Source organism: Vidua chalybeata, chromosome 13, assembly GCF_026979565.1.
Source record: "Vidua chalybeata isolate OUT-0048 chromosome 13, bVidCha1 merged haplotype, whole genome shotgun sequence".
Taxonomy (NCBI): domain Eukaryota; kingdom Metazoa; phylum Chordata; class Aves; order Passeriformes; family Viduidae; genus Vidua; species Vidua chalybeata.
The window spans coordinates 2,265,601-2,289,551 of NC_071542.1; the positions used below are offsets into that span (position 1 = coordinate 2,265,601).

Consider the following 23,951-nt stretch of genomic DNA (forward strand, 5'->3'; position numbering starts at 1 on the left):
CTGTAGGCCTTGTTTTTCAACCTTTAATCACCAGAGCTGTGTGCACCCCTCGAGGGCCGGGCGTGCCTCATTCCTGGGCGAGTCTGTGCAGCTCCTTCTCCACGTCCTCCACGAAGGCGGGGAAGTGCTGGTCCATGAGGCAGAGGCGGATGAAGGGCCCCAGCTCCCGGGCACTCCAGGCCGGGTGCCGGCACGCCGGGGGCAGCTCCGGCCGCTGCCGCAGCACCGACTGCGAATGGAAGGTGGGAAGGGGGCTCTGACCTCGGGACACGACACAGCCACACCCCAGCCCTCCTGGATGCTGGAGGAACGTGGAGCTGCCGGCGTTTGATTCTTAGAATGGTGTCAGTCACCTGTGATTTCTGTGTGTGAGCTTTTCTCTGATGTCCAGGTGTGATTCCAGTGTAGCTTTTACACACTGTCAAATGCCCCTGCAATTATTTCAGTTGGAAATTTTCCCTGGAGATGCCAATTTCCTGGGTACCGTGGCTTCCTGGTGGGTATCCATTCTGCAGTGTACACTCTTTATGAGCTGTACATGTTGCCACATGGATAGTGTAGGGATAACCAAGCGTGCACTTCCAAGCTTTTCATTTAGCCAGATGTCTTTTAGAAGTAAAGTATGGGTCTTTTATGTTAAAACTCCCTTTTTATCCCTGTTTAATCCCCTCTCCCAGCTTTTTCCCATGGTGGTGGGTGAACTCTGGGCATCGTGGCACTGGGGCTGGGAAGAGGTGACCTTTGAGGTCCCTTCCAGTCCAGCCCAGTCTGGGATTCTGTGCTCAGCCAGTGACTGCGAAAGAAGGGTGAGGAAGAGACAGAGAAGGAACTGCTCAAAATCAGAAAAGAGCAGAGTTTTCTGTTCATCTGCTGCTGCACTGGCCTGAATTCCCAGTAAATGAGCAACAGTTGACTTCAGGTATTTACCCAAAACTGCTCAGTGAAGTTGTCCATGGAATATGGGGATGCTTTGCTGTGGGACACGGTTGAAAAGCAGAACCTCAGAGCCCCTGCCAGTGCCTAAAGGGGCTCCCAGAGAGCTGGTGAGGGACTTGGGTCAAGGGCCTGGAATGCCAGGACAAGGGGAAATGGGTTCCCACTGCCAGAGAGCAGGGTTAGATGGGATATTCTGTGATTCCTTGATTGGTATTTTCAGGCTTCAGCTCTGATCTGCACAAGTCACTTTTGCAGAGTCAAACCAGTGCCAGAGCCATTCATTTGGATGTTGCCTCTGGGTATTTCTATGCTCTCAGTGTGTCATTTGTTCCTATTCAAATGGGATGATTACACCATCAAACACCTTGTTTTGCTGTTTATTCCCTGGCTCTGGACCATTACACAGATCCAGTGTTTTGCTGGTGTAGATGATGGCATCCTGATGTTCAGGAAAGGCATTTCCCAGATGGAATCTGAGACAGCTCATTCTCAGGCTCAGTTACAGACTCTAAACAGGAGATGTTTGTTTTTTACCTGTGCAAGCTGTGCTACAGATCTTCTTTCTCCAAGGCTTGTGCAGGAGTCTGAGAGAGGCTCATCTGGCTAGAAAATACCAAATGCAAATAAGGGCTTGTTACCAAGCAGAGTGTGGGTATGTGCAGGGGGGGAAGCAGTTCCATTTTTAGCACTGACGGGAAGGGAATGTGCTCAGCTACCTTCTGCAGTAAAAAGGTATCTTTTTATGGAACCTGCATGCACATCTGCTCCAGTCTTTAAAAATGAAAAGACATGACAGTTTAACTACAGGCTTGTTAGCTCATGGCTAAACTGAAGTCACAAACAACTTCCTAGGAGTAACTTCAAAGAATGCTGTGTATGGATGCTCACAAGAGCACACTGCTTCTTTTCCATGGATCTAAACACCCAGGAGAGCAGAGATTTTGGAATAATCACCCCGGAATATGCTGTCTGTCTCTGCCTTTTCCAGTTACCTCAGGACTTTATCTTGGAGAGGGGAAACATTCTGTTCCTCCTGAGAATTCTTTTAGATGTGCCAGGTTAGGCTCAAATTGTAAACAGGCAGTGGTAGCAGCTACTACCACTGCAACCTGGGAGCAGGTAAACACAGAAAGGATCCAGGATTACCTTGTGGCTCTGATCATTTTTTACCCTGTACAACTAATTTCCCAGTTCCTATTTCATGCAGACAGTCTCACAGCTGTGAGAAACTCGTCATGCCCAGCTCTCTCAGGCAGAGGTGACTGGTTTTGGGGGTGTGTGGTCACTTACTGCGTGCTCAGTGTCCATGCCCTGGGTGTCCTGGCTGAGGCTCTGCTCCTCAGCCCCCTGCACTGGGACGTACTCGCTGAGTTTCTGGACACAGCTGCAGCAGTGCTCCTGCATCTCCTCCCTGGAGCTCCCTCCGAACTGCACACGGAACATGCGGCACTCGTTCTGCTCAGAAGCACAGGGAAATCAAATTAACTTGGAATCCCCTCAAACTGCTTGGATTAAATCCATATTTGTTGGAGTTGGGAAGAATGCAATAGTTTTGTGGATCACTGCGCCAATTTAAAAACAAATAAACAGGTTTTCCCTGCTGTATTTTCTTTTTTTTCCCAGCAGCTTAACCAGAAGACTGTGACAGGTGATTTGAAAACCAGATAAAAATATACAAGAAAATGGTAAGTGATGCAGGGCCACCTGTCACTAATTCAAGGTTTAGTCAAGTGGACAATCCTTGCCAGGACTCAGCTTTTACATGCAGCAGGAAAATTAAGTTTTATTATTGCTGCAGGTAGTAATCCTGTAAGGGTGTGCCAGCTCTGCACAGTAATTTGTGACAAAAAAAGACACAACAGTAAACAGAAGTTAACTCTGTATCTGAACTAGAAATTCTGGGAATGGCATGTTCTGGTTAGGATTTATGTTCTTGATGAATCAAAGTCAACCCTACCTGGTCCGCCTGTGTGGAGCTAGACCAATACATTCAGTTTGTCTTTCACCTAAATGTTCCTTGAACAGAAACCAACACATTGAATAGGAGTGCAGGAAATTCAAATGCATTACTGCAAAGAGTGAAATAATACTAAAAATCTTTGAAAACTCCCAGTTAGCTCTGACCCCCCCAGAGTAGGTTGTTGGGCTGTACCATAATTATTTTAAATAAGTGCCCCAGGTTCAGCAAACTGCCTTGAAATGGGGATGGGAATCTATGGTGTGTGATAAGCTTGGCTTAAGCACCTTGAGCTGATGTAAGGTAGGTGCATATTCAGTGTTTAGAGAGTGAATTAATGGAACTTTCTGTTTGATCTGGAAATTTCAAATTTAAAAGACTTAAAGTACTAGAAAAGCAGCAAATTCTCCTTGGCCCAGCCTGGCTTATTTAGGTCTTCATCTTCCTGAGGTTCCAAAGTCAACCCCATTTTCAATGCCCATTTTAATCCTACACTGCTGGGCTGCTGGAACACGAGGACACCTCTCACTTTAAAGCTCCTGTCTCAGAGATGAGCCAGCTCCTCCTGACAGCCCCTGTGTTTACATGCCTGCTGCTTGAAGATGTTTGAATCCCATAAAAAGATTTTTAGGGCAGGGTAAGCACAAAAGCTTCAGTGCTTTTTAAAGGGAAAAAAAAGTCAAACTAATGTGAAGTGCAGCACTCATTTGCCAGTGCCCAGTTGGATTTGCCCTCATTCATTAAGGAACTGGGGCAGCCTCACAGAGCCAGGCACTGAGCTGTGCACTGCCAGACAGGTGAGTTCTGATTTCAGTGACACAAAAGGAACTTGGGTGGAATTTCCTTAGGAAACTTTCAAAGACCACCTGCTTGTTTAGATCCCCAAATCAATTTTGAGGCTGAGCTATTTGGACTCCCTCGGGTTTCTCACAAGGACTGTTAAATACTTTAGTTTGCAGTTCATAAACAACGGCAGACTTTGAAAATTAAACATTGTTCCTTTGTGGAAAGAGAGCTGTGATATGTCAAGGTTTATAGTATGGGCAGTCACACCTGAACCACACAAAAGCTGAACATTGATGTCATGGAATCATTAAATTGTTCCTCTTCCATGCTGGGGTGGGGGGCTGAGCTCAAGGAAAACAATATGAAGGGAAATGATTTATTGCAAAATTATTAAGAAGATTCATCTTGTTCCTGTTCATAGTTTTGGAACTCATTCTGCTGCAGTGCCCTACTGAAGCCATATTTGAAGTGATGAGTAAGTTCCACTGTAAATGCAGTATTGATGACTTAAAAAAAACAAGGAGTACAAGATAAACCAGAAATTCATCATAAAGGTGAGCACAGAAGCTGCATCCACTGTTAGGATATAGAGAAGCTATATGGTAGAACCACTGCAGTGTCACTAAATCCAGTTGAAGTTGTGTGAATTTATGGTAAGTAAACACTGAGATGCACCAAATTAATTTCAGACTGTTAAAATTCCTCCTTTCCTGAAGTGCCCCTCAGAGCTTTGCTCGAGCCTGGCAGTGAGTGTGATGTTGGTTTTGTCTTGCTGGTGAGGAGCAGCAGAATCCCTTGATGCTGCGCTGGGGGACTGGCTCTGGTAACTGGGTTAGATGGGATATTTTGTGGGCCACTTATGCTTGTTCTGTTCATTTCAAGTAGTTTCTGTTTTGGAGACACACCAACTGTTTATTTAAATATAGCTATTCCCATATTCAGTCTGGTTTTACAGTGTTTTTCTTGGTAACTGGGAAGGAATAGCCTGCTGGTTCATCAGAACTAATTCCTGCCCCAGCTGTCTTCAGGTTTTCCAGGTTTTCTAGCAAGCTGATAGAAAGCAGAGTGCAGAGGTGTTTTGGTTTCAGGCATAACCCATGAATTTAAAACACTATGATACTTACAGAGTATCAGAGTTCATCTAAGAACAAAAATCCCTGAGATTTTTACATAAATTGGTAAGAAGTAAGTGCTGTTGGATCATTTAAAGGCAAACCAACCACTTTTCATCAGGAGAGCTGAGTGAGAGACCAGAAACTCATGTCCATTTTATTTCCTTGAGTACCAAATACCTTGAGCACCAGCCTGCTGCTGCTGTGCGAGGAGCCACAAAATGGCTCAGTAATTGCTTGGTTAGAGTTTGTTTCCTGAAGTGCAGTCTGACTCAGAGGAATCTTGGAAGAGATTTGCTTCATCTTCTTGTTAGCTGTGGCAGATAGATTGGGAACTAAAACCAGTCTGGCTGTTTTAGCAGCTAACTCTCAGAGAGCAGTCTAAAAACTGAGTATTAGCAGTTACAAAATATATCAATATTCAATCCATTTTTGTTTAGTATCTAGAGTAATAAATTTTTTTTAATTTACATAGATAATTTACACATTCTAGTTTAATTTAGCCAAAATGGAGAGATTTTCTCTATCTCTGTGTTACATATTAGGAATGTTCCAAGCAGCTCAGCTCACCTTGGCCTCTGCCCGGAGCAGCAGGCACTCTGCTCTCCTCACTATCTTCAGCCACTTGTGGGAATCAATCAGGGAAAAGCCTTCCTGAAATAAAGCACAAACCAGTGGCCCAGCAAACAGCAGCACTCAGGAGCACGTTTAAGTTCTGTGATGTAATTAAAGCCCTAATGAAGATCGGTCACTGCAGCTACGCAGTTTTTGGAGCTGTCAAACAACTGCCACTGTGGAAGTTTTACCCCTCCAGGGATTAAATCCAGTAACAACAGTGTCGAAGTATGTTCTGATTGCCTTACCTCTGTACATTTGTATTTGTGCATGCTATGAAGAAGCCAGAATAAAGCAGCTGCGAGTGGAGCTTTGAGTGCTGAAGTTGCCCGGGAGGGCAGCAGAGGGCAGGCGAACCCGGGGAATGGCACAGCCCTGCTTTACCCAAGCCCCGGGGAGCCCTTGGCTCCAGGTGGTACTCAAGGAACCAAGCAGCAGCTTTATTAATTGGATAAAGATGTTTTTGTACTCCAGTTGCATCACTGTCAGTCTCTTCAAACTCTACAGACTGCTCAGCCTCCTGTAAAAACACCCCAGGAAGGTGAAAAACAACTGCAAGGCAATGGACTGTGTCTCCCAAGGCACTCTGAGCCATTACTTAGCAAAGTCCAGGGGAAAAACCCAAACAATTAATCAGTGTTAAGGCAGGGAGGAAATCAGGCACACATTTTATCACACACTTTCAATGACAAAGGGCTTGAGCCCAGGCTGCTTTCAAGGGGTCCTAAGGGTCAAACCCCACAAGTCATGTCCATCCAGAAGGGCCAGTGATGTTTGCCACAGTCACCATCCATGTTAGGTGGGTCCAGGCTGGAAAACCATCTGCCATTCTATTTTGGAACAGAAATCACCTCAGTGGCTCTGCTGCTTTACTGTGCTGGCACTGGCTTTACAGTCTCATGCAGCAACTGCATGTAGATTTTTAGCTGCACTTCACAGAGGAATCTCTCAGAAAGTGTGAAGAGTTGAAGCAAAGGCAGACTGGATGGCAGACATCTGCTGTGACAGACTCCAGGATGTCAGCCAGCAGGGAAGTACCATTCCCAAAAGAGCTGGGGTCAGAGGGAGGGAAGAACTGCCCTGTGTGCTGTAAAAGCAGGTGCTGACAGCAGGTAAGAGGGCCATACCTTGTAGTGTCTCTCTGCACTGAACACACTCAAAGTGCCCTAAGGCAGGACGTGCTAAGCAGGAAAGGCCTAAAGGTCTGAACAACAGGGAGAGATCACCTGGTGAGCAATGGGAGAGGCTGAACCAAGCACCAGATGCTGTCAGTGAAGCAATTCCCAAACCATTCCATCACTAGGCCACTTTAACTTGTGGCCACTTGTGCTTGTTCTGTTCATTTCAAGTAGTTTCTGTTTTGGAGACACACCAACTGTTTATTTAAATATAGCTATTCCCATATTCAGTCTGGTTTTACAGTGTTTTTCCTTTCACTGGAGAGGAAGGTTGAACAAATGTTGTCTCCTTAAAATAATAACTGTTTCCAAAGAAATTATAGAAGGCAGTCACTGTTTAATTTTCCTACCAACTATTTTATTGATGTTTCCCAGGTTCTTTTATATATCCTGTTTCTGAGGTAAAACAAGTGGGGAAAAAAACAGCATTTGGAATTTTTAGTTATATACCGCGATTACCCAATTCCAACCCCAAAATTTGATTTAACTGAAAATGTTCAACCACATTATATTTTATCATTGTCCCTGTATTCACAGAATCACAGCCTGGTTTGGGTTGAGAGGGACCTTAAAGCTCATCCAGTGCCACCCCCTGCCATGAGCAGGGACACCTGCCACTGTCCCAGGGTGCTCCAAGCCTGGCCTGGGTCACTCCAGGGGAATGAATCAGAGCAACAAGAGGGAAGAACACAAGGAACGTGTCCCTTGAGGCACGCTCGAAGGCAGGAGGATCTCTGCCAACACCCAGGAGCGGGTGTGGGGCAGGGCCTGGGAACTGCAAGGCACTATTTTGGCATTACAGTCCACTGTGCCTTTCCACAGGTGATGGATTGACTCTCGACATGCTCTGGATGTGGGCGGTGACACAGAAAAAAGCAGCGTTCTTTCTGGACTGGTGCTGCCACCAGGCTGCCAGACCAGGGAACTGAGCAGCTGGTCCCTGTTCCCTTGAGCAGGCGTCCGTAGCTGCTTCAGTCAGCTAGGCAGGGGCAAAGCCAGAGGGCAGTGTAAGATTCTTCAGAATATCCCCAAAACGCTGCCTAGAACGGGGCAGGGACACAAGAGCCCAAATGTTCACCATGTGAAGAGAGAAACGGCAGCATTTTATTAAGTGTGGTCATCAATGTTCAGTCAGGCATACACCCCTGTGGTTCTCCACGACTGTACTTGTAACAAAAGTGGGGTAAAGGAAAACTCTTTCCTACATCTGTGACCAAAATCTAAGTTTCTCAGAGGGAGGACTGAGTGGGATGAAGCTGGAGGGGAAAACAAAGCAAGATGTTTCCCAAATGTTTTGGAAGCAGGCAAGATGTGACCACAGCTGCCATGAGGCAGGAGCCAGGAATGCTGATCCAGCCTCACAGCCATCGAGTCCAGCACTGACTGGGAAATACTTTTGTTCTGATTTCACATGTCAGCATTCAGAAACCTGCTGTGTAATGAGGGCTGTGAGCTGTGCTGGAAGGTATTGTGTATGATTTATGAATATTTTTTATTGTAGCATTTAGAAACCCTGTGGTGCTAAACAACACAGGAATAGATTATCTAAGTTTTGTTAGACTGCAACCCTATCTGAATGGAAAATTACTCTGTATCTAAGAAATGTTATTTGTGTAGCAGTTCAGCAATGCTGGCTTGCATCACTTAGTTTGGACACGCTCATGCACAAGCCAGATGTTTTCAAACAAAACTCTATGTAAACAATAGCTTAGCAGGAAAAGCTTTTTTTCTTGGTCACAAACATGATCTAGTCTGCCCTTAAATCACAACCAGTATTAAAAAAGACAAACTGAACCCCAGAATGCTATAGAGACACATTCTTCAGTCTGGGCTGCCTCTTCTAGCAGGCCCCTGAAATGCAAATACACCAGCAGTTTGTTCTCCAAGTTCACAGCTCAAAGGAATGTATGCATTGTATGCTATGGATTAAGGACTCAGCTGGGAACGTGCATTTGAAGGAAAGGATGAGATCAGCTTCTGACCTCATCGGTTCCCCCGTTCTGTAACTGACTAGTAACCATGTGTTTTGGTTTCAACTGTTTTACTAGTTTTTAGGGATTTTTTAGGGTTTTTTTTTTTCTTCTTTTTCCTCTGGGGATTTTTCTAGTTTTTAGTTGTTCGTTATCTCTGTCTCTTTAGGGAGGTCTTGACACTGATAGGTGTTCTTCACACAGGATTACTACTTATTTTTTTTTTTTTTTTTGTTAAGGTTGGGATTAAATTGTAAAATGGTAAAATTTAATTTTTTGTTTACATTTAGATGTTTATTAGTTTTTATTTGTGTTATAGTTTTATAAGTAGTGAGTTTTATAGTATTTTGTTTTAATAAGGTATAAAATGGTTATGTATTTTTAATGAGGTTTTTAAAGGATAAATTGTTTAATTAAGAAATGATATTGAAATTATTTTTATTTTTAATTTAATAATTATTTGAATTATGAATTATTATTAATTATTTGACTGTATGAATTAATAGTGCATAGCTGCCAGGGTGGTGCTGGCTGGGAGAAGAAAAAAGCTACAGGCCTCAGACAAAATTCTGCTTGCACCATTGCAACACAGGCTGGGCAGCACCATGGACACAATTCCCTGGAAAACAGAGAAATCTACTTCCAAAGTTTCCAGGGAGGTACCCGAGAGCTCCTTAACCCTTGCCTTTCCCAAGGTAAGGCACCACGACGCAAGTGGGGAGCAAACCTCACTCAGCTCCACTCACAGAGCCCGGGCAGGGCAGGAGGAGAGATTTGGGAAAGAGTTTTGTGGGAAGGGCAGGATGCTGTGCTGCTCTGAGCACCCTGCCAGCTCCTGCAGGAGCAGGAGGAGTTGGGTAATCGGGGTATATAAATAAAAATTCCAAATGCTGTTTTTTTCCCACTTGTTTTACCTCAGAAACAGGATATATAAAAGAAACCAAACCTGCAGGGATGGCTGAAATAATGTGCCACTCCTCCCAGGCACAGGGGGCACTGCCACCTGTGTCACCCTGTGCAGAGCTGCACGCCCCTGGGGCTGCTCACCACACTGGGGACAGAGTCATGATTCACTACCTGCTGTGTTGAGCTCAAATACTCACATTTTTGACCTGTGATGTTGTGGGTATTATACAACTGAACATTTATACTGCCTAACACCTTGCTTATTCTTGGAAGTGCCTAACTTGGCACCAGAGCAATGGCAATGTTATTTCCAGGTGTCCCCACAGTGACACACAGTCCCCACACAGTGATCTTTCACATCAAAAGGGAACAGAGATAGTGGAGTTGCAAGGACTTCTGATAACCACTCTCTTAGGAGACAGGAAAAATAAAGATATGTGAGCAGGCAGGCAGAAAAAGCTTGTGAATGATGTTCAAGAATTATACAGAATGTTGAAGAACAGGCAAAACTGAGATGCTTTCAGAAAACTGGAGAAAGTGTTTACAGGTAAGTGGTGATCAATGGTGATCACTTTAATAAGGGTTTGGTTATTAATAGGTTCTTATAATAAAAAAGTTGCACATGCTTGAAACATGACATAGATTCTAAATCAGATGCTTGCATAAATCTGAAAAATAGCAAATTTTAACTCCTTGCCTTCCCAAAAGAGAATGTGTGTTGCCATTTCACACTTTTTTCCTAGAATAAGCAGTTTTCTATTTAAAAAGTACAAATTCTTCATTAATAACTGTAGGAAAAAAAGTTGTGAAAATTAAACTTCTAACATAATTTCACTCCGGACTTCATTACTAGCTTGTAACACACCTGAAAATAGAATTTTTTGTATCTATTTCTAAGTAAGGCTAAACACATCAGGCTTGATTTCTGTAGCACGAGCTGTCTTGAACATTGAGTTAAGATTAGAAGAGCCAAAAAAAAAACCAAAAACAAAACAAACAAACCCAAACAAGACAACCTGAAGAGTGAGGGGAGCACAAAGTTGTCCCTGCAAACATTTCCAACCCTACCAATCAAGGCAGAGAGACAGGAGCAAGGAATAAAAGGATGTTAAGCTCTGCATAATGCATTTTTGACCCTCAATCTCTTCGACCCTCCCACCTTGCTCTTAAGCCTGTTTGAGTGTGGCAGAGAACAGCCAGGGCTGAACTCATTAAGCAGAGTGCTCTGTGTGTACACGGGCAGGGAGGCTGAAGGAGGGAGGGAATACAGGACACACGGAGCCACCCGAGGGGACAAAGGCAGAGAATGGCTTAGGCCAAAGTGCAAACACTGCCTGCAGGAGCAGGGCTTTGGATGGGTACAGCCCACAGCTCACTGACAGCAAAGACAGGCCTGACCTCAGCACAAACCTCGGTGCTTCAGTGACAACCTGAGTTGTTCTGGGGATTTTTCCCAGTGACATCTGTGCAGGGCCACAGAGAGGGGAACTGGATGCTCAGGGATGAGCTGGCTAAAGCTCTTCAGGGTGTCCCAGTAATGCATTCTTCCATTCTCAGTATAAAATATGTACTTCTCCAGACTGATAGCACACATTAAACTCTAGGGTAAATACACCTCATTAACAGACATCACTAATCTCAAAGAAAAAAAAAATCTAAGAGCTTAGGTTTAGGAGAATTGGGACAAGAGAAAAGGGAAGAGCAGAAGCCCTTGACATGGAACAGAAATGGGAAAGCTGATGCAGAAGGACACTCTCAGCTCGTCCAAAACAATCACATCAACAGCACATGTTGAAATAAACAAACTGAAATTGAGATTTTTGAACTGCGATTGTGGTACTAAATAATCCAACAAAACTTTAATAAAAGAACAACCTTGTGTGGCTTTGCAGGGCTCTCCCACAAAGCAGCATTAGCAACCTGCTGGCTGCCCAGCTTTCTGTCAGGAGCCCTCATTTATTGCACAGGGACCAGCTCTGCCCAGGGCACTGCTGTGAATCTCATCTGCAGAATTTGGTGCCTGAGTTTCAGGCACTGCAAAGAGAGCATCAGGAACATGAGAATGCCTGCTGAATGCCTGCCTAATTAATGAGTTTGAATCTACTGTACCCTAAGCACTGGTAGCTTATTGGAAGTCATGAGGGGACCAGGAGGGCACTAAAGACATTTAGTCTACACTTCAAAAGAGCAGGTCACAAATCAATTATTCCAGATTAATTTTATCCTATTAAGTAAGTCCTCTTCACAATTTCAATTTGTTTCATTTGTAGGATATTATCAATTCTAGCAGCAGAAATAATTGCACTGAATAAAACACCAAAATATAATTTCCATGATGTGTTGATAGAGAGAGAAAAGGAAATAAGAGTTGTGGTAAATGGAACATGATGTATCTTGAGCATGGCCAGAAATTACCAGAGATGCTGTTGAGATATTCCTGTAAAATTCCATTGACTACAGTATACAACAATGAGGTTTTTCCACCATCAAATATGCAGTCTGTTAGGCAACACTGCAGCAAAAACAGATCCTAAAAATACATTATGCAATTTAATTCCAAATGAAGAATTTGGTTTAAAAAAGAATAAAACAAAACAAATCAAAACACCCTTTAATTTGCATTATGCATCAGGGATTTTTATGCTCCATGCTCTGAAGTTCCATTTCCCTCCTCTTCATTCCATTACACAAGGAATAGATGGTATTTTGAAAGGAAAACAGTTGTTTCTGTATTTATTAAAAACAACAGTTGTTAGGATATGTGAATATTTTATTGCTATTTTATAAATATTGTTCTTAGAAACGGATCATAAAAGAGCCAGTGGGCCCTAAGGAAAAGGTTTCTTAACTTTCCTGCTTCAATAAAATTAAAAGGACTAAGAGAATACGTAAGTACACCCATCATAGACAGAGTATTTTGACAGCAATCAGAAACACCTGAATATTGTTCCTACTATGGATAATTATCCAGCCATCAGCAAAACAGAACTTTTTCTTCACAACCCTTTCAATTTTGTGCAAATATTGTTCATAGGTGAGAAACAGAAAAAAAATCCTTTTATTCATCAATGAAAATGTTATAAAAATTCAAGTTCTGCATGTTGAGAAGGAAATGTGTCCTGTGACCCAGATCTTGTTCCAGTGTAGAGGTACAAAGCTACAATAATTGTTATCCAGTTCTCTCAAACCAAGAGCTGGAGCACATCAAAAGGCCTGGAAAGTAGGGATTAGGAGATAGATCAAAAGACAAGGCATCAACAATTTAAAGGATGCAGTTCCAACACAGCACAGAACAGTTCTGTGAGTACACCAGAGGGAATTCCGATGCAAGTAAGGCAGCACACAGGTGTGGGAGGACACCCTGGCAATCCAAAGGACACAGCCCAGCCCAGGCCAGCAGGAGGAAATGAGAGCACAAGTGAAATCATGCCAACAGCTGCAGCATTCCGTCAAGGCTGATCCATTCCCTCTGGAGCAGGAGTTGTGCATTTTCCCCTCTGACAGAATGTCCAGGATAATGGACCCCCAGTGAGTGGATCTGGAGTGTGACAGGCTCCAAGCACGGGCTGTACTTAGTCGTGCAAAGCCTGGTTAAATATTGTGACAAGTTTGTGACAGCACTGACAGCTGGAACTGGAGGGAGATAGAACCATTTCTGATGATTTCTGCAGCAAAAATACAGCCTGAGCAGCACTACAAGTTGGTTTGTTCTTACGTGAACAAAGGGAAGGAGTCTGTAAAATGCCCCATCCCTGGAAGTGCTCAAGAACAGGGTGGATGGAGCTCTGAGCACCCTGGGACAGTGAAGTGTCCCTGCCTGTGGCACTGGATGAGCTGTAAGGTCCCTCCCAGCCCAAGCCATGCTGGGATTCTATGAAAACGAGCACATGGGGTATTTGGTGGGGTTTTCAGCCACTCAGGTATGTTTAAGAGGACAAGTGGGAGGACTGCAGCAGGTCCAGTCTCAGAAACCCACAGTCCAGTATGTACCAGTCCCACCAGTTCAGTCCTGCAGGCACAGAACACACCTGTGCCACCACCCCAAATACTCCTGCTCAAAGAGCTGCACCCAAAGCATCAACGGGCTGTAAAACCAACTTTATGTAATTTTTTCTTTAACAAATTCTAAATGTTAGTGTGTCAACTTTAAGGTTGGCACAGAAGCATTGCCAAAATAAACGTTAGAAATAAACCAAAACAGCTTTTTTTTTTTCTTTTGAACTCTCAGTACTATATTTTGGACACATCTACCAAGCATGTCTGTTCCACCTCTCCTGCACTATATGATAGCTTCCACAGTATCTCAGAGTCTCTTAGAAGCTGGAACAGTCCTGATAGGTCCCAAAAATTCTTCATCTGGCATTTCAAGCAAAGCAGCTGCCTGAAAGCTTCACTAGCCACTAAATACAAGAGCTGTAAGAAAGTGCTTTTCTCAGCCAAGTTTTGAGCAGCTTTTCTGATCCCTCATCCTTTCCGACAGCACGCTTTATCTGCCCTGTTACTTGCCAGATTCAGCCTTTGCCAGACAAGTCTTTGAAGGGCTGCAGCTTTGGGTTGTGCCTTTTTTGCACTTGGGTTAGTTATCAGAAGTTGCTGTTAGCTTTTATATGGTTATCTCAAGGACTTTTAGAGGAATGTCAGTTACAGATCACTAACAGGAACAGCCACTGGGAACAGGAGCATCCTGCACTGAGTCATTCCAAGCAGAATGTGGTAAGGGATGGCAGCAAGTCTCATTTCCAAAACCTCTTTCCTTGTTCTTATTCAACACAACTGCTAAAATACTTTCCACAGTCCCCTTTTACCTTGTTCTCACTAAATGAGCTGAGGGCCATCCACAGTAGCAGCTCTCTGTTAGCTCATGCATTAACTATTCAATGTTCCTAACACACAGGCCAAAAAATTCAAGGGTATCCATGGTTCTCCCCTATACTTGAATTTCTATAAGTTTATGACCCTTTAAGAGGCATAGTAAAAACTAATTTATAAGCTTATACATATTGAAAGCTGCAAGACAGTCCCTTATACATTCTATTTAAAAAGCTTTGTTATCTTTACACTGCAGCATCTTCCAGTGGTTTGTAATACCTTTCTAACATATTTATCAGCCAGTTCCTACTTGTTATCACCACTGAGTACTGGTGATGGTGCACTGAACACTATTAATTCCACCTTCCAGCAAGGTCTTCTTTGTCAGAGCATCAAACCCACTCCTTCTAGACAGAATTCTCCTTTTGCTGTCATTGTGAAATCTTTATTTTAGTAGCTGGTTATGCTTAAGTAAGTGCAGGCTACAGGAAAACCAGCTGTCACCAGTTCGAATTTTGTCTCCAAGGATCTTTTGTTGTATGTTAAATCCCATCATCCAACACAGAAAACACAAACCCTTTGATAAACCAGATTGTCAAACCAAAATACTAGCAGGTCATTGGCAAGGAGTCAGCTGGACCATATAGAAAAATGATAGTTTTACCTATTTCTAAAGAGTGTATTTTCCTGTCTTCTTAGTCACAAGAATAATGAAAAAAAAAACCAAATATCTTTCAACATCAGCAACACTTAGCATTACCTCTTAATCTAGATTTTTCGAAATGCAGAAGAAATGTTGATCCTCAGCAGGAAATAATGCATTTAGTATTATTCTGACAAATGCGAAGGGAAAGCAGCACATGAGAATTACCATGAGCAAAACAAAATTGACAGTTCCCACTCAGTGGGAGAGAAGATGAAGCTGAGAAAATAAACCAAGTTAATACTGATGGTAACATGAAGGAGAAATATTCTTTATACATGACAAACTTACCAGCACTGTTCGTCCTTGGGAAATGAAGAAATGGCCAGACTCCACAATGGTAAGAACAAGAGGGCCTGATTCTTCATTTGATTCAAACACCTTTAAAAAGACAAAGGAAAATCTGGCCCTGCAAGCACAGAATCTGCAATTCCCATTTCTAGGTCAAATAAAAGGTCTCAAAGGTTGCTGTTAGAAGCCAGGTGTGTAATTTGTATCTCACTAATGCAACTTACCCTTCACTCCCACAGACAGGAGGCACATCAAATGCTTTTTTCACTAATTATACCTCCATATACAGATCTAACTACTTGGGACAACCCTCTGGATTCTTCCACCTCGATCTCTAGATTTTAATACCACAGGTTACTGATGAATGAAGGAATAAAAAAAAGCGGGCCACTAACACTCTGATGTCATTAATAATTCATGAGTAAAATCTCCTCCGATTCCTGCTTTAGCTCTGGACTCGCAAAAAGACACCTGAAAGACCTCATTTATTCGTGTTTGCCTCACAGCAGAGTGTTACCCCACGCCGTCCCAACCACCCTCCCCGCGCCGCCGGCACCTTCCAAGAGGTGTTCTGCCCCTCATGGTCACCGTCCTTCGGGGGGAGGAAGCGACCGTAGCGCTTCAAGGGCCACACTGTGGCGCTACCGAGGAGGGAGGTGTCGCCGGCGCTTCCCGGCGCCGAAGCCAGCCCAGGCTGGGAGCCACGACCGCCGCCAGCTGCCGCCATCCCGCGCTGAGGGGCTGAGGGCTCCGAGGGCTCCGAGGGGGCTGAGGGCTGGCGGCGGGCAGCGCGCGGGAGCTGGGCGGGAAGCAGGAGCCAATAGGAGGACGGAGAAGGCGAGCGGCGGGAATTGTTCGCCAATCAGCGCGAGGCGCGCGGGGGCTCGCGCCGCATCTTCTGAGGCGACCCGTGCTCGTGCGGTGCGGTCGCTTCTTTCGCCTCAGCGGTGCGGTGCACAGCTCCTGGCTCCCTCCTCTCTTTCTTCTCCTTCCCTTTCCGCTTTTTCCTCTCCTGCTCCGAGCGCAGCGTGGCTACAGCCTCTCCCTTCTCCCAAGCAGCCCCTGGCCGTGCCGATGTGGTGGGTCCGCCCGTCGGCGCTGAGGGGAGAGAGGAGCGCGGACACCGCGGCCGCCATTTTGTGGCGTGAGGGAGCGCGGTCGGAGCTGCGCAGCGAGGACGAGGATGTGAAGCTTTCGATGTCTGTCACTGCCCCTGTGACATGGCCGTGGAACCTGGCCAAGATGTCAGCGTGCATCATTCCTCAGGTAGAATGTGACAAGTCCCTGTAAAACAGGTCCTACACTCTCAAATGTCTTTCTATTTCTTGGTGGCGTTAACTTCCTAAAGTTGCAACAGGGGTTCTTCTGGTACCTGAACTGAGATCTGTTGAAAAAGCTGTTTTCAATGTGTGTGATGGTTTTAGCCAGTATGAGCAAACAGCTGGATTAATAAATCAAAATTGTTCTCTCCTCCCCATTTCAGCTATTAGATGCTTCTACAAGGATGTAATTGTAGAGATTTGGAATTTTCCTTGGACAAGGAGTGATGGTGACAGGACTGCACTTTGATATTCCAATATAGTACCTACCTTGGGCCATAAACAATAAAAATGTGCATGAGCTTGTGATAAAAAGGTCTTTGTTCATCAAAACGAACATTGAAGATAAGAATTTAAACTGAATAGAGAATTTCAGACTGTGAGAAGAGAAAGAGGAGAAAAAAGGGGGGGGGCTTGATAAACAACAAGTATTCTGCTTAAGAATTGTGCAAATGCAGCTAGCATAGAAGACTGTGTAACTAACTATATACAAGCTAACTTTTAGGCCAAGGACAGCCAGCAAAGAAGATAAGGAGCCTTCATCCCTATGACCACCAAGGGCAGAGAGGAAAAAAAAAAAAAAAAAGGAAAAGGAAAAGGACCCCCTAGCAACCAATTGCACCGGCGCAGAGTACATCGAGAGAAAATACATCAAACAAAAAAAAAAGGGGGGACTATAAAAACAAAAAGGTCAAAGGGGGAAGGTGCCCCGTGGCAGAGTGGAGACTCCCCGGCCGCCCAGCGCTGTTTTTTTTTTTGCTTAATACCGCTTGCTAAATAAATTCTTGTTAATTGATTTATCTATAATTAGCCTCCCCAATTGAATTTGTCCATAAGCTGGTCGAGGTCATTGAGGGGGCCCAGAGGAGCCAGGTACCATTCAGAACTGCCCCAAATGGGCTTGTGGATGCCCATTGTGGATCACCTTGAGTTAAGCCATCCCTGCCTGCGGGTACCATCCCAGTACCTTTAATCCCTGTTCTGTGCATTGCCCACTGCAATACAATACACCTGACCAAGATGAAACTTGGCTAAATAATCAAATTAAGCAGAAAAAAAAAAAAAGTTTATGGCATTTTTCCCTGCTTTTCTTTACCTGTATGCTTTGCATTGATGATGTTGTGTTGGCTGATATAAATAAAATTAAAATAACTACTCTCTCACTGAAATAGAACCTTCAGGGATGAGGTTAACCTATTAAACTGTGATGGTTTAATCTAGATGGTTTAATTAGAAAATATTAGATTGACATTTATGTCCTGTGGCCCTTGTGTTTTTCATCCGATGCTGTACCCGAGAGCCTGTTTAGCATCCAAGGAACTATTTCCAAAGTAAACAATTTTACAGAGTTTCCAAAAGCGAGGTGTTTATCTAAGCATTCTGCAGATAGGGAAAGGCAGGCAGAAAGGCATTAAATGACTTGACAAGGTCATCCAGAGACATCAGTAATGAAACAGGGAATACAGCCTGGGCTTCCCAGCTGCCAGTTGCCTTCTCTAATCACTGCTTCCCCACGAGGCTTTCTCAAATTGTGCTTGTCAAACGTTCAGAATTTGCCAGTAGACTTGGGACTTTCTTGGAATCTATAGAAGCTGAACATTTTTGTCAGAGAAAAATATTATGAGTACATGTAGGTAAAATATTCTCCCCTGTTTCAGCAGGAAACTGTTTGCAGCATTAATTTTCTGTGGAAAACAGTTTCCAGTGTCTGTTTTCCAAGAGTGATTTTTGGCTTCTGCATGAACAAAACAAAAACTTAATACTTTACTAAAGCAAACATTTCAAAGTGTGGGTTTGAGAGAGGCAGATGGAAACGAAGAGCATCAGATACTTCAATCTCCTCATAGATCTTTGCTCTGCTAGTTTACTTCTAATTTTTGGACATGAATGTGTGATTTTACATATAAATATATATATATATATAAAGCCAAATGAGCATTGTGTTGAGACCAATACACAAGCCTTTGCAGATTCTGATTTCCTGGGGAACTGCATGATTAGCTCTGGATTCAGAGAATAGACATAGAGGGAGATGGTTAAAATGTGTTTTGTTTTGTTTTGTTTTTTTTTTTTTTTTTTGTGGTAAACGGCTACAGAAGCCGCCAGTTTTTAAAAATTATAGAATAAAATGTAGAAGAAAGAGACAAATAAAAGCTGTCAGGAGACTGACAGGTTAAAATGTGTTTCATCAGAGATGAGATGGCAAATCCCATCTAGATGCCAAGGGTTTGTCACTGTTGTGTGCTTCAGGTTTGCCTTAGACTTCACAGGCTGCAGTGGTACAAGTTAATTTTCTCACTGCAAAATAAATTAATAAATAAAAAATGATATTAATTATTAAATTAATTGTTAATAAATTAGAGAAAGTGCCAAAAGTAGAGCTCTCTGTGCAGGGACACAGATCCCTTCTTACACCACGTGGATTTTATAATATGCTGATAATTGTTAGATGTACAGCAGTCCATTCTGGTACTGGGTGTTTTGCTGAACAATCTACATTACTGATTTTTAATAATAATAGTGGTGGTGATAACAGTGACAATAAAATCACATCACTGTTACTTTACTGTCAAGTGTGAGCACAGATTTGCCGCAGGTGCTGGGGGTGGACTGGAGGAGCTCACACAGGTTGGACAGATAATGTATCAACAACATCGAGGGTGCCAGACGCATGAAATGGATCAAAGTAAGCAACAAAAGGTTGTAATTCTTTTTAGTAATTCTGTAGTTTTCCCTGTGGTACTGACCACTTCCCATCTGCTTCTGCCCAGCTGTGTTCAAGGCATGAATAGGATTCCTCACAGTGGCATAAATCAAAGGCCAGTGAAAATGTTTTGTTCAGAATATTTGATTTATTGCTTTGAGTTCTGTAATAATTAATGCTGTCTTGTGCTTTAGTTGCTTTGTTAGTAGTTGTGGTATTTCCCCAGGTTCATTGCATTAGTTAACATTTCATACAGTTGTTTGGAATGTGGTCTGTGACCTCCCTGCCCAGGTCTCTCGGTGCTGATGAAATCACAGCATCTTGGATTACTGCACTGCAGTTCTTTACCCTGCTCTCCCCAGAGCACCTCATCCAGTTCTGTCAACGTGATTCAGCCTGGGGCAGATGAACTCTGAGGTTTCTTACTCAGAAATTGGAAGCAAGGCCCCAGTGTGTTCTGGGTTGTGGTACCATGGCCTCTGCTGACCTGGGGAGTGTGAACACACCCACCTGTGGGAACTGCAGGTACTGATTTTTACTCATCACTTTTATGCTGTTCCACTTTTTTCCTTGACAAAATCTATCCCTTTGCAATAAGCTTTATATTTTCAAGTGAAAATCTGAGACCACATCATTGTGTTTCTGCTGTCATGTACTGAAAGTATCAGTGTAAGGTAGAAGTCTGATGGCTTGTGTTTGGCATCTGAGTCCCACAGAATCCTGGAATGGTTTGGGTTGGAAGGGTCTTTAAAGCCCATCTGGTGCCACCCCTGCCATGAGCAGGGACACCTTCCATTATCCCAGGCTCCTCCAAGCCGCAGTGTCCAACCTGGCCTTGGACACTTCCAGGGATCCAGGGGCAGCCACAGCTGCTCTGGGCACCCTGTGCCAGGGCCTCCCCACCCTCACAGGAAAAAAAATTGTTTCTACTATCCCATCTGACCCTGCCTCTGGGAGTTTAAAACCATTGCCTCTTGTCCTGGGACTACATGCTCATATTAAAAAATCCCTCTGTTTTTTATAAGCCTCCTTCAGGCACTGGCAGGGGCTCTGAGCTCTCCCTGGAGCCTTCTCTTCTCCAGGTGAGCATCCCCAGCTCTCCCAGGCTGGCTCCAGAGCAGAGGGGCTCCAGCCCTGGGAACATCTCCATGGCTTCCTCTGGACTGGCTCCAGTAGCTTCAGTTTGTAATGTGCTGGGACCCCAACTGATTTGCAGCTACACTTCACAGACTCTTTGCAGTGGCCAAATCAAGATTAAGATTGGCTTGAGAATCCACCCTTCAAGCACCATGAGCTCCCAGCTGAGTGTCTTCAATTATACTTTCTATTTTCAGAAGTTACTCAGTTGTTATGTGTCTCCAAAGATTGAGCCCATAAGTTCACATCTTGTTTCTGTATCTAAGGGGTGGCATTCCTAACTTGTCAAATTTCACATTCCTCACCTTCACTAGATCATCTTTAAAATCCCTTCCAACCCAAACCATTCTGTGCTTCTATGATCTTACTCCCCAGATTACATAATTCGTGAAGGTGCTTGAGCTTTAGAGGGCAGCTGTGGAAGCTCCCAGAGCAGTGCCTGTTATGGGCACACAGACAGAGCAGCCATGTGGGTCTGTGTATCGTGGTTATCACAGCCATGGGCTGTGCTGGAGTGTTTCAAACAGAGCCAGAAGCTGGGAACAGCTCAGTGGCCAGAGATGCCACAGAAGCCTTATCTCCTGAGGTCTGTGTGGCAGGCAGGGATGAGCACCGTGCCAGGCCTTTGGTGAGCAGGTGCTGGGGACAGAAAGCAGAGTTGTCCTCTGTCCCACAGTCAGCAGGGACACACCAAAGCCAGCGCGACGCCCTGACTTCATGGGGTCTTTGACCTCCTTGTGTGATTTGAGACTCTGCTGCATAAAGCCTTGCACTTTTGCCAGGGAAGGTCACATTTGTTCAAAACATAATTTATTTGCATTTCCTTTATTTTCTTTTAAGTTGTCTAACTTTAGCATTTGGGGCACAGATGAAGGAGCTGCTGCCTCACAGATTTTCCATTTACATAAAAACCCCACCCACAAACACCCTTCACTGTCAGTGCATCCATTTTGCTGAGTGCTTTTCATTTTCCATGACCTTGAAAACATTAGGGCGTTTATTAATTAATTCAGATTTACAGCTGGGTGGAGGGGAGAATTGCAGATCGGAGATAAGCAATTTGTTGTGTGCCCCTTATTTGATGAGGATTGTAGGAGAAATAGTCCAAGCCATTGCCAGGACTTCCCATCACAATCAACTCTGTTTTTCATTTAACCACTGCATGAAGAGTAACCCTAGCAGGGGAAGAGTCTGAACTTACAGGGACTGTTATAATGAATTCCTGACAGTCTTGGATATGAAGAGGAGCTGGAATTAGCTCTGCTTTTAACTCTTGCACTGATTAACTCTGAACATTTCCTAAAGTAAACTTTTACATACTGCTATATAAACACAGCCGCAAAGGGAATTCTGATTTGGACAAATCTGTCAAAATTTGTTTCTTTTATAAAGAAAAATATTTTTTTTTCCCTTCAGGTTGCATTTTACTGATTTTAGCAGTTCTTGCAGTGAGCCTGTAGAAGAAAATACATCTTTGATTCTTTCTTTAAGCCTCAGTCCCAGAGCTGATGTCAGGGAGAGTTATGTGTGCATAAAGAGGAAGAAAATGTCTTGAACTTCAGTGCTTCTCAAAGAAGGATATTCCCTCCTCACCACCCTAATTCTGAATTCTCTTTCTAGACTACTGGATTATCATGTGTTCAACCAAGGATTTAGTGGAGCAGGTGAAGAGAGGACTCTAAATATGTCTAGCTAGTGTAATACATCTGTGCCTCTTTGTGCCTGAATAGAATAAAATGAAATAGAATATTATGTTTCAGCTCCCGTTCCTAATATGCAGCTTTTTAAAATAGAGAAAAAAATGTGTAATGTTAGTGACATGAGATTTTGACATGCACCTGAGCAGTTGCTGTGCCTTCCACTAAAAATGTGACACTGAAACCTGCCTTGCCACATTCAGTTGTCCCTCTGACACCTGACTTGCAATCTGTGCCACATGAGAAGGAGCCTTTAGTCCCCTGAATCCCACTCTGGTTAGGAAGCAAGCAGCAGAATGCTAATGAATTTAATTTACTTGCTTAATCTCCCCTGTGTTTTGTATTAATATGAATAGCATTACAGGAGCAGGGATGTGCTTATATAACAAAATGTTCTCCTTCAGCTTAAGGTTAATGTAGTTACTCGTATGTACCACACACCAAACAGGGGCCTAATCTCCTGCAGCAGGACCAGTAACTTGTGTGGGAGTTCTGTTGTCTGCCAGGAGCCTCTGAGCCAGGGAGTGGGATCTCACCTCTGTAGCTTCCCCAAATCCTGTCATATGAGGTACTGGAGATGTTCCTGTCTCACCACAGATGACACAGTGGGGATGTGGAGGAGAACAGTATTGATCCAAAGCATGGATTTTCCTTGCTTGCTTTCATAGCCTAAAACACAAGTAAAGGCCTGATTTTTCTCTGTCACTCAAAGGCTCCTGCCTTGCTATTGGATTGCATATGGTGCAGTGTAGTGATGCTGTGCTGTAATGTACACTGCTCTATTTTTGTTAATTAAAACGAGAGAGATTGATCATTTTTCCTGTCAGCACTGGGGGTCAGGTTCCCTTCAGCCCACACTGATGGAGTCTCACTGGTGACTGCACTAAACAGCCCTGCAATGTTTGTCTGGCTCACAGACACCCAAGGAAAGGGGATGTGCCATGACATTATCCTCTCTCAGTCAGCAGCAGGCACAGGGCATCTCCCTGTTCTGGGGTACTCTCTTCCTGTACATCATAAGGAATTAATCTGTGAAGTTGTAACAAATTCAAGTATGAGTATCCCATCCTCCTGCTCTCCTCCATTGTCCCTGACTTCACAGGGGACATTTGCCAAATGGGCAAGCATGATTAAACTTTGGACATGTCTTCAGGATTCAGTTTTGTAACCCATTTGCATCTCTGAGCCTGCTTTTGTACCTCTTGGACGTGAGCTGGCTTTGTTTTCCTGTTGTTTTATAGAGTCAAGAGAATACCATCATTTCATAAACACGGAATAGCTTCTCTGTACTCCTTTTTTTTGTTAATTTTGAGACAGAAGGCAGCTGCTCAGTTCAGTCTAATTTATTTTCTGCATGAAAACTGAGAGATGTCTCTTGTCATTCTCTGCAGAACCTGGGCATGATTCTGATCATCCAGCAACTTCACAGCCTAATTTTGCCAGTTTCAGCTGATTTCTTCTGATCCTGTTTGATGGAAGGAAGAGTGAGAGCCTCACTCAGTCTTATTTGTTATTGTTACACAAAACCTGGATAGACAGGGATGCAAATAAATCCAGTCTTAGTTGTTATTCTCAGCAAAATATCAAGTGTGATAGCTGGAATGTCATTTGTGATGGAAGAGATTTTGTTTTCCTATCTCAGCTTTCCAGAGATAGAGTATTTGCTAACGTTTAACAACAGCCTGATGTCAGTGAAAAACTCAGATGCTATTTGACACAAGCTCTCACATTAATAAAGAAAAATACAAGTTTTGAGAGGCATTTCTGCTACCTGAACAGAAATGAGGCTTGGGGTTACAGTGGAAGGTTGGAGATAATTTTCAAGCTGCTT

The 23,951-nt window shown here is 43.7% G+C and overlaps 1 protein-coding gene across 2 annotated transcripts; it reads right to left on the minus strand.

Moving 5' to 3' along the window:
- Nucleotide 1: 1 nt before the first annotated feature.
- REC114 (REC114 meiotic recombination protein) lies at nucleotides 2–16,071 on the minus strand. Of its 2 annotated transcripts, XM_053954837.1 has the most exons (6): nucleotides 15,820–16,071; nucleotides 15,264–15,353; nucleotides 5,362–5,445; nucleotides 2,227–2,391; nucleotides 1,471–1,539; nucleotides 2–229 (listed from the first exon to the last, which is right to left on the minus strand). In XM_053954837.1, the coding sequence occupies exons 1-6, from the start codon at nucleotides 15,988–15,990 to the stop codon at nucleotides 68–70; spliced, it is 741 nt and encodes a 246-aa protein (XP_053810812.1). In that variant the 5' UTR covers nucleotides 15,991–16,071; the 3' UTR covers nucleotides 2–67. The 2 variants fall into 2 exon arrangements, with proteins under 2 accessions (XP_053810812.1, XP_053810813.1); XM_053954838.1 differs by lacking the exon at nucleotides 5,362–5,445.
- Between the last annotated feature and the right edge of the window lie 7,880 nt (nucleotides 16,072–23,951).

Excerpts from the sequence above, each read along its gene's own strand:
- REC114 (XM_053954837.1), bottom strand. The coding sequence starts at position 15,990 with ATGGCGGCAGCTGGCGGCGGTCGTGGCTCCCAGCCTGGGCTGGCTTCG. Across the intron at positions 5,446-15,263 it reads CCCAAGGACGAACAGTGCTG|GAAGGCTTTTCCCTGATTGA; the intron begins GTAAGTTTGTCA and ends GCTTTATTTCAG. Across the intron at positions 2,392-5,361 it reads TGCTCCGGGCAGAGGCCAAG|AACGAGTGCCGCATGTTCCG; the intron begins GTGAGCTGAGCT and ends GCTTCTGAGCAG.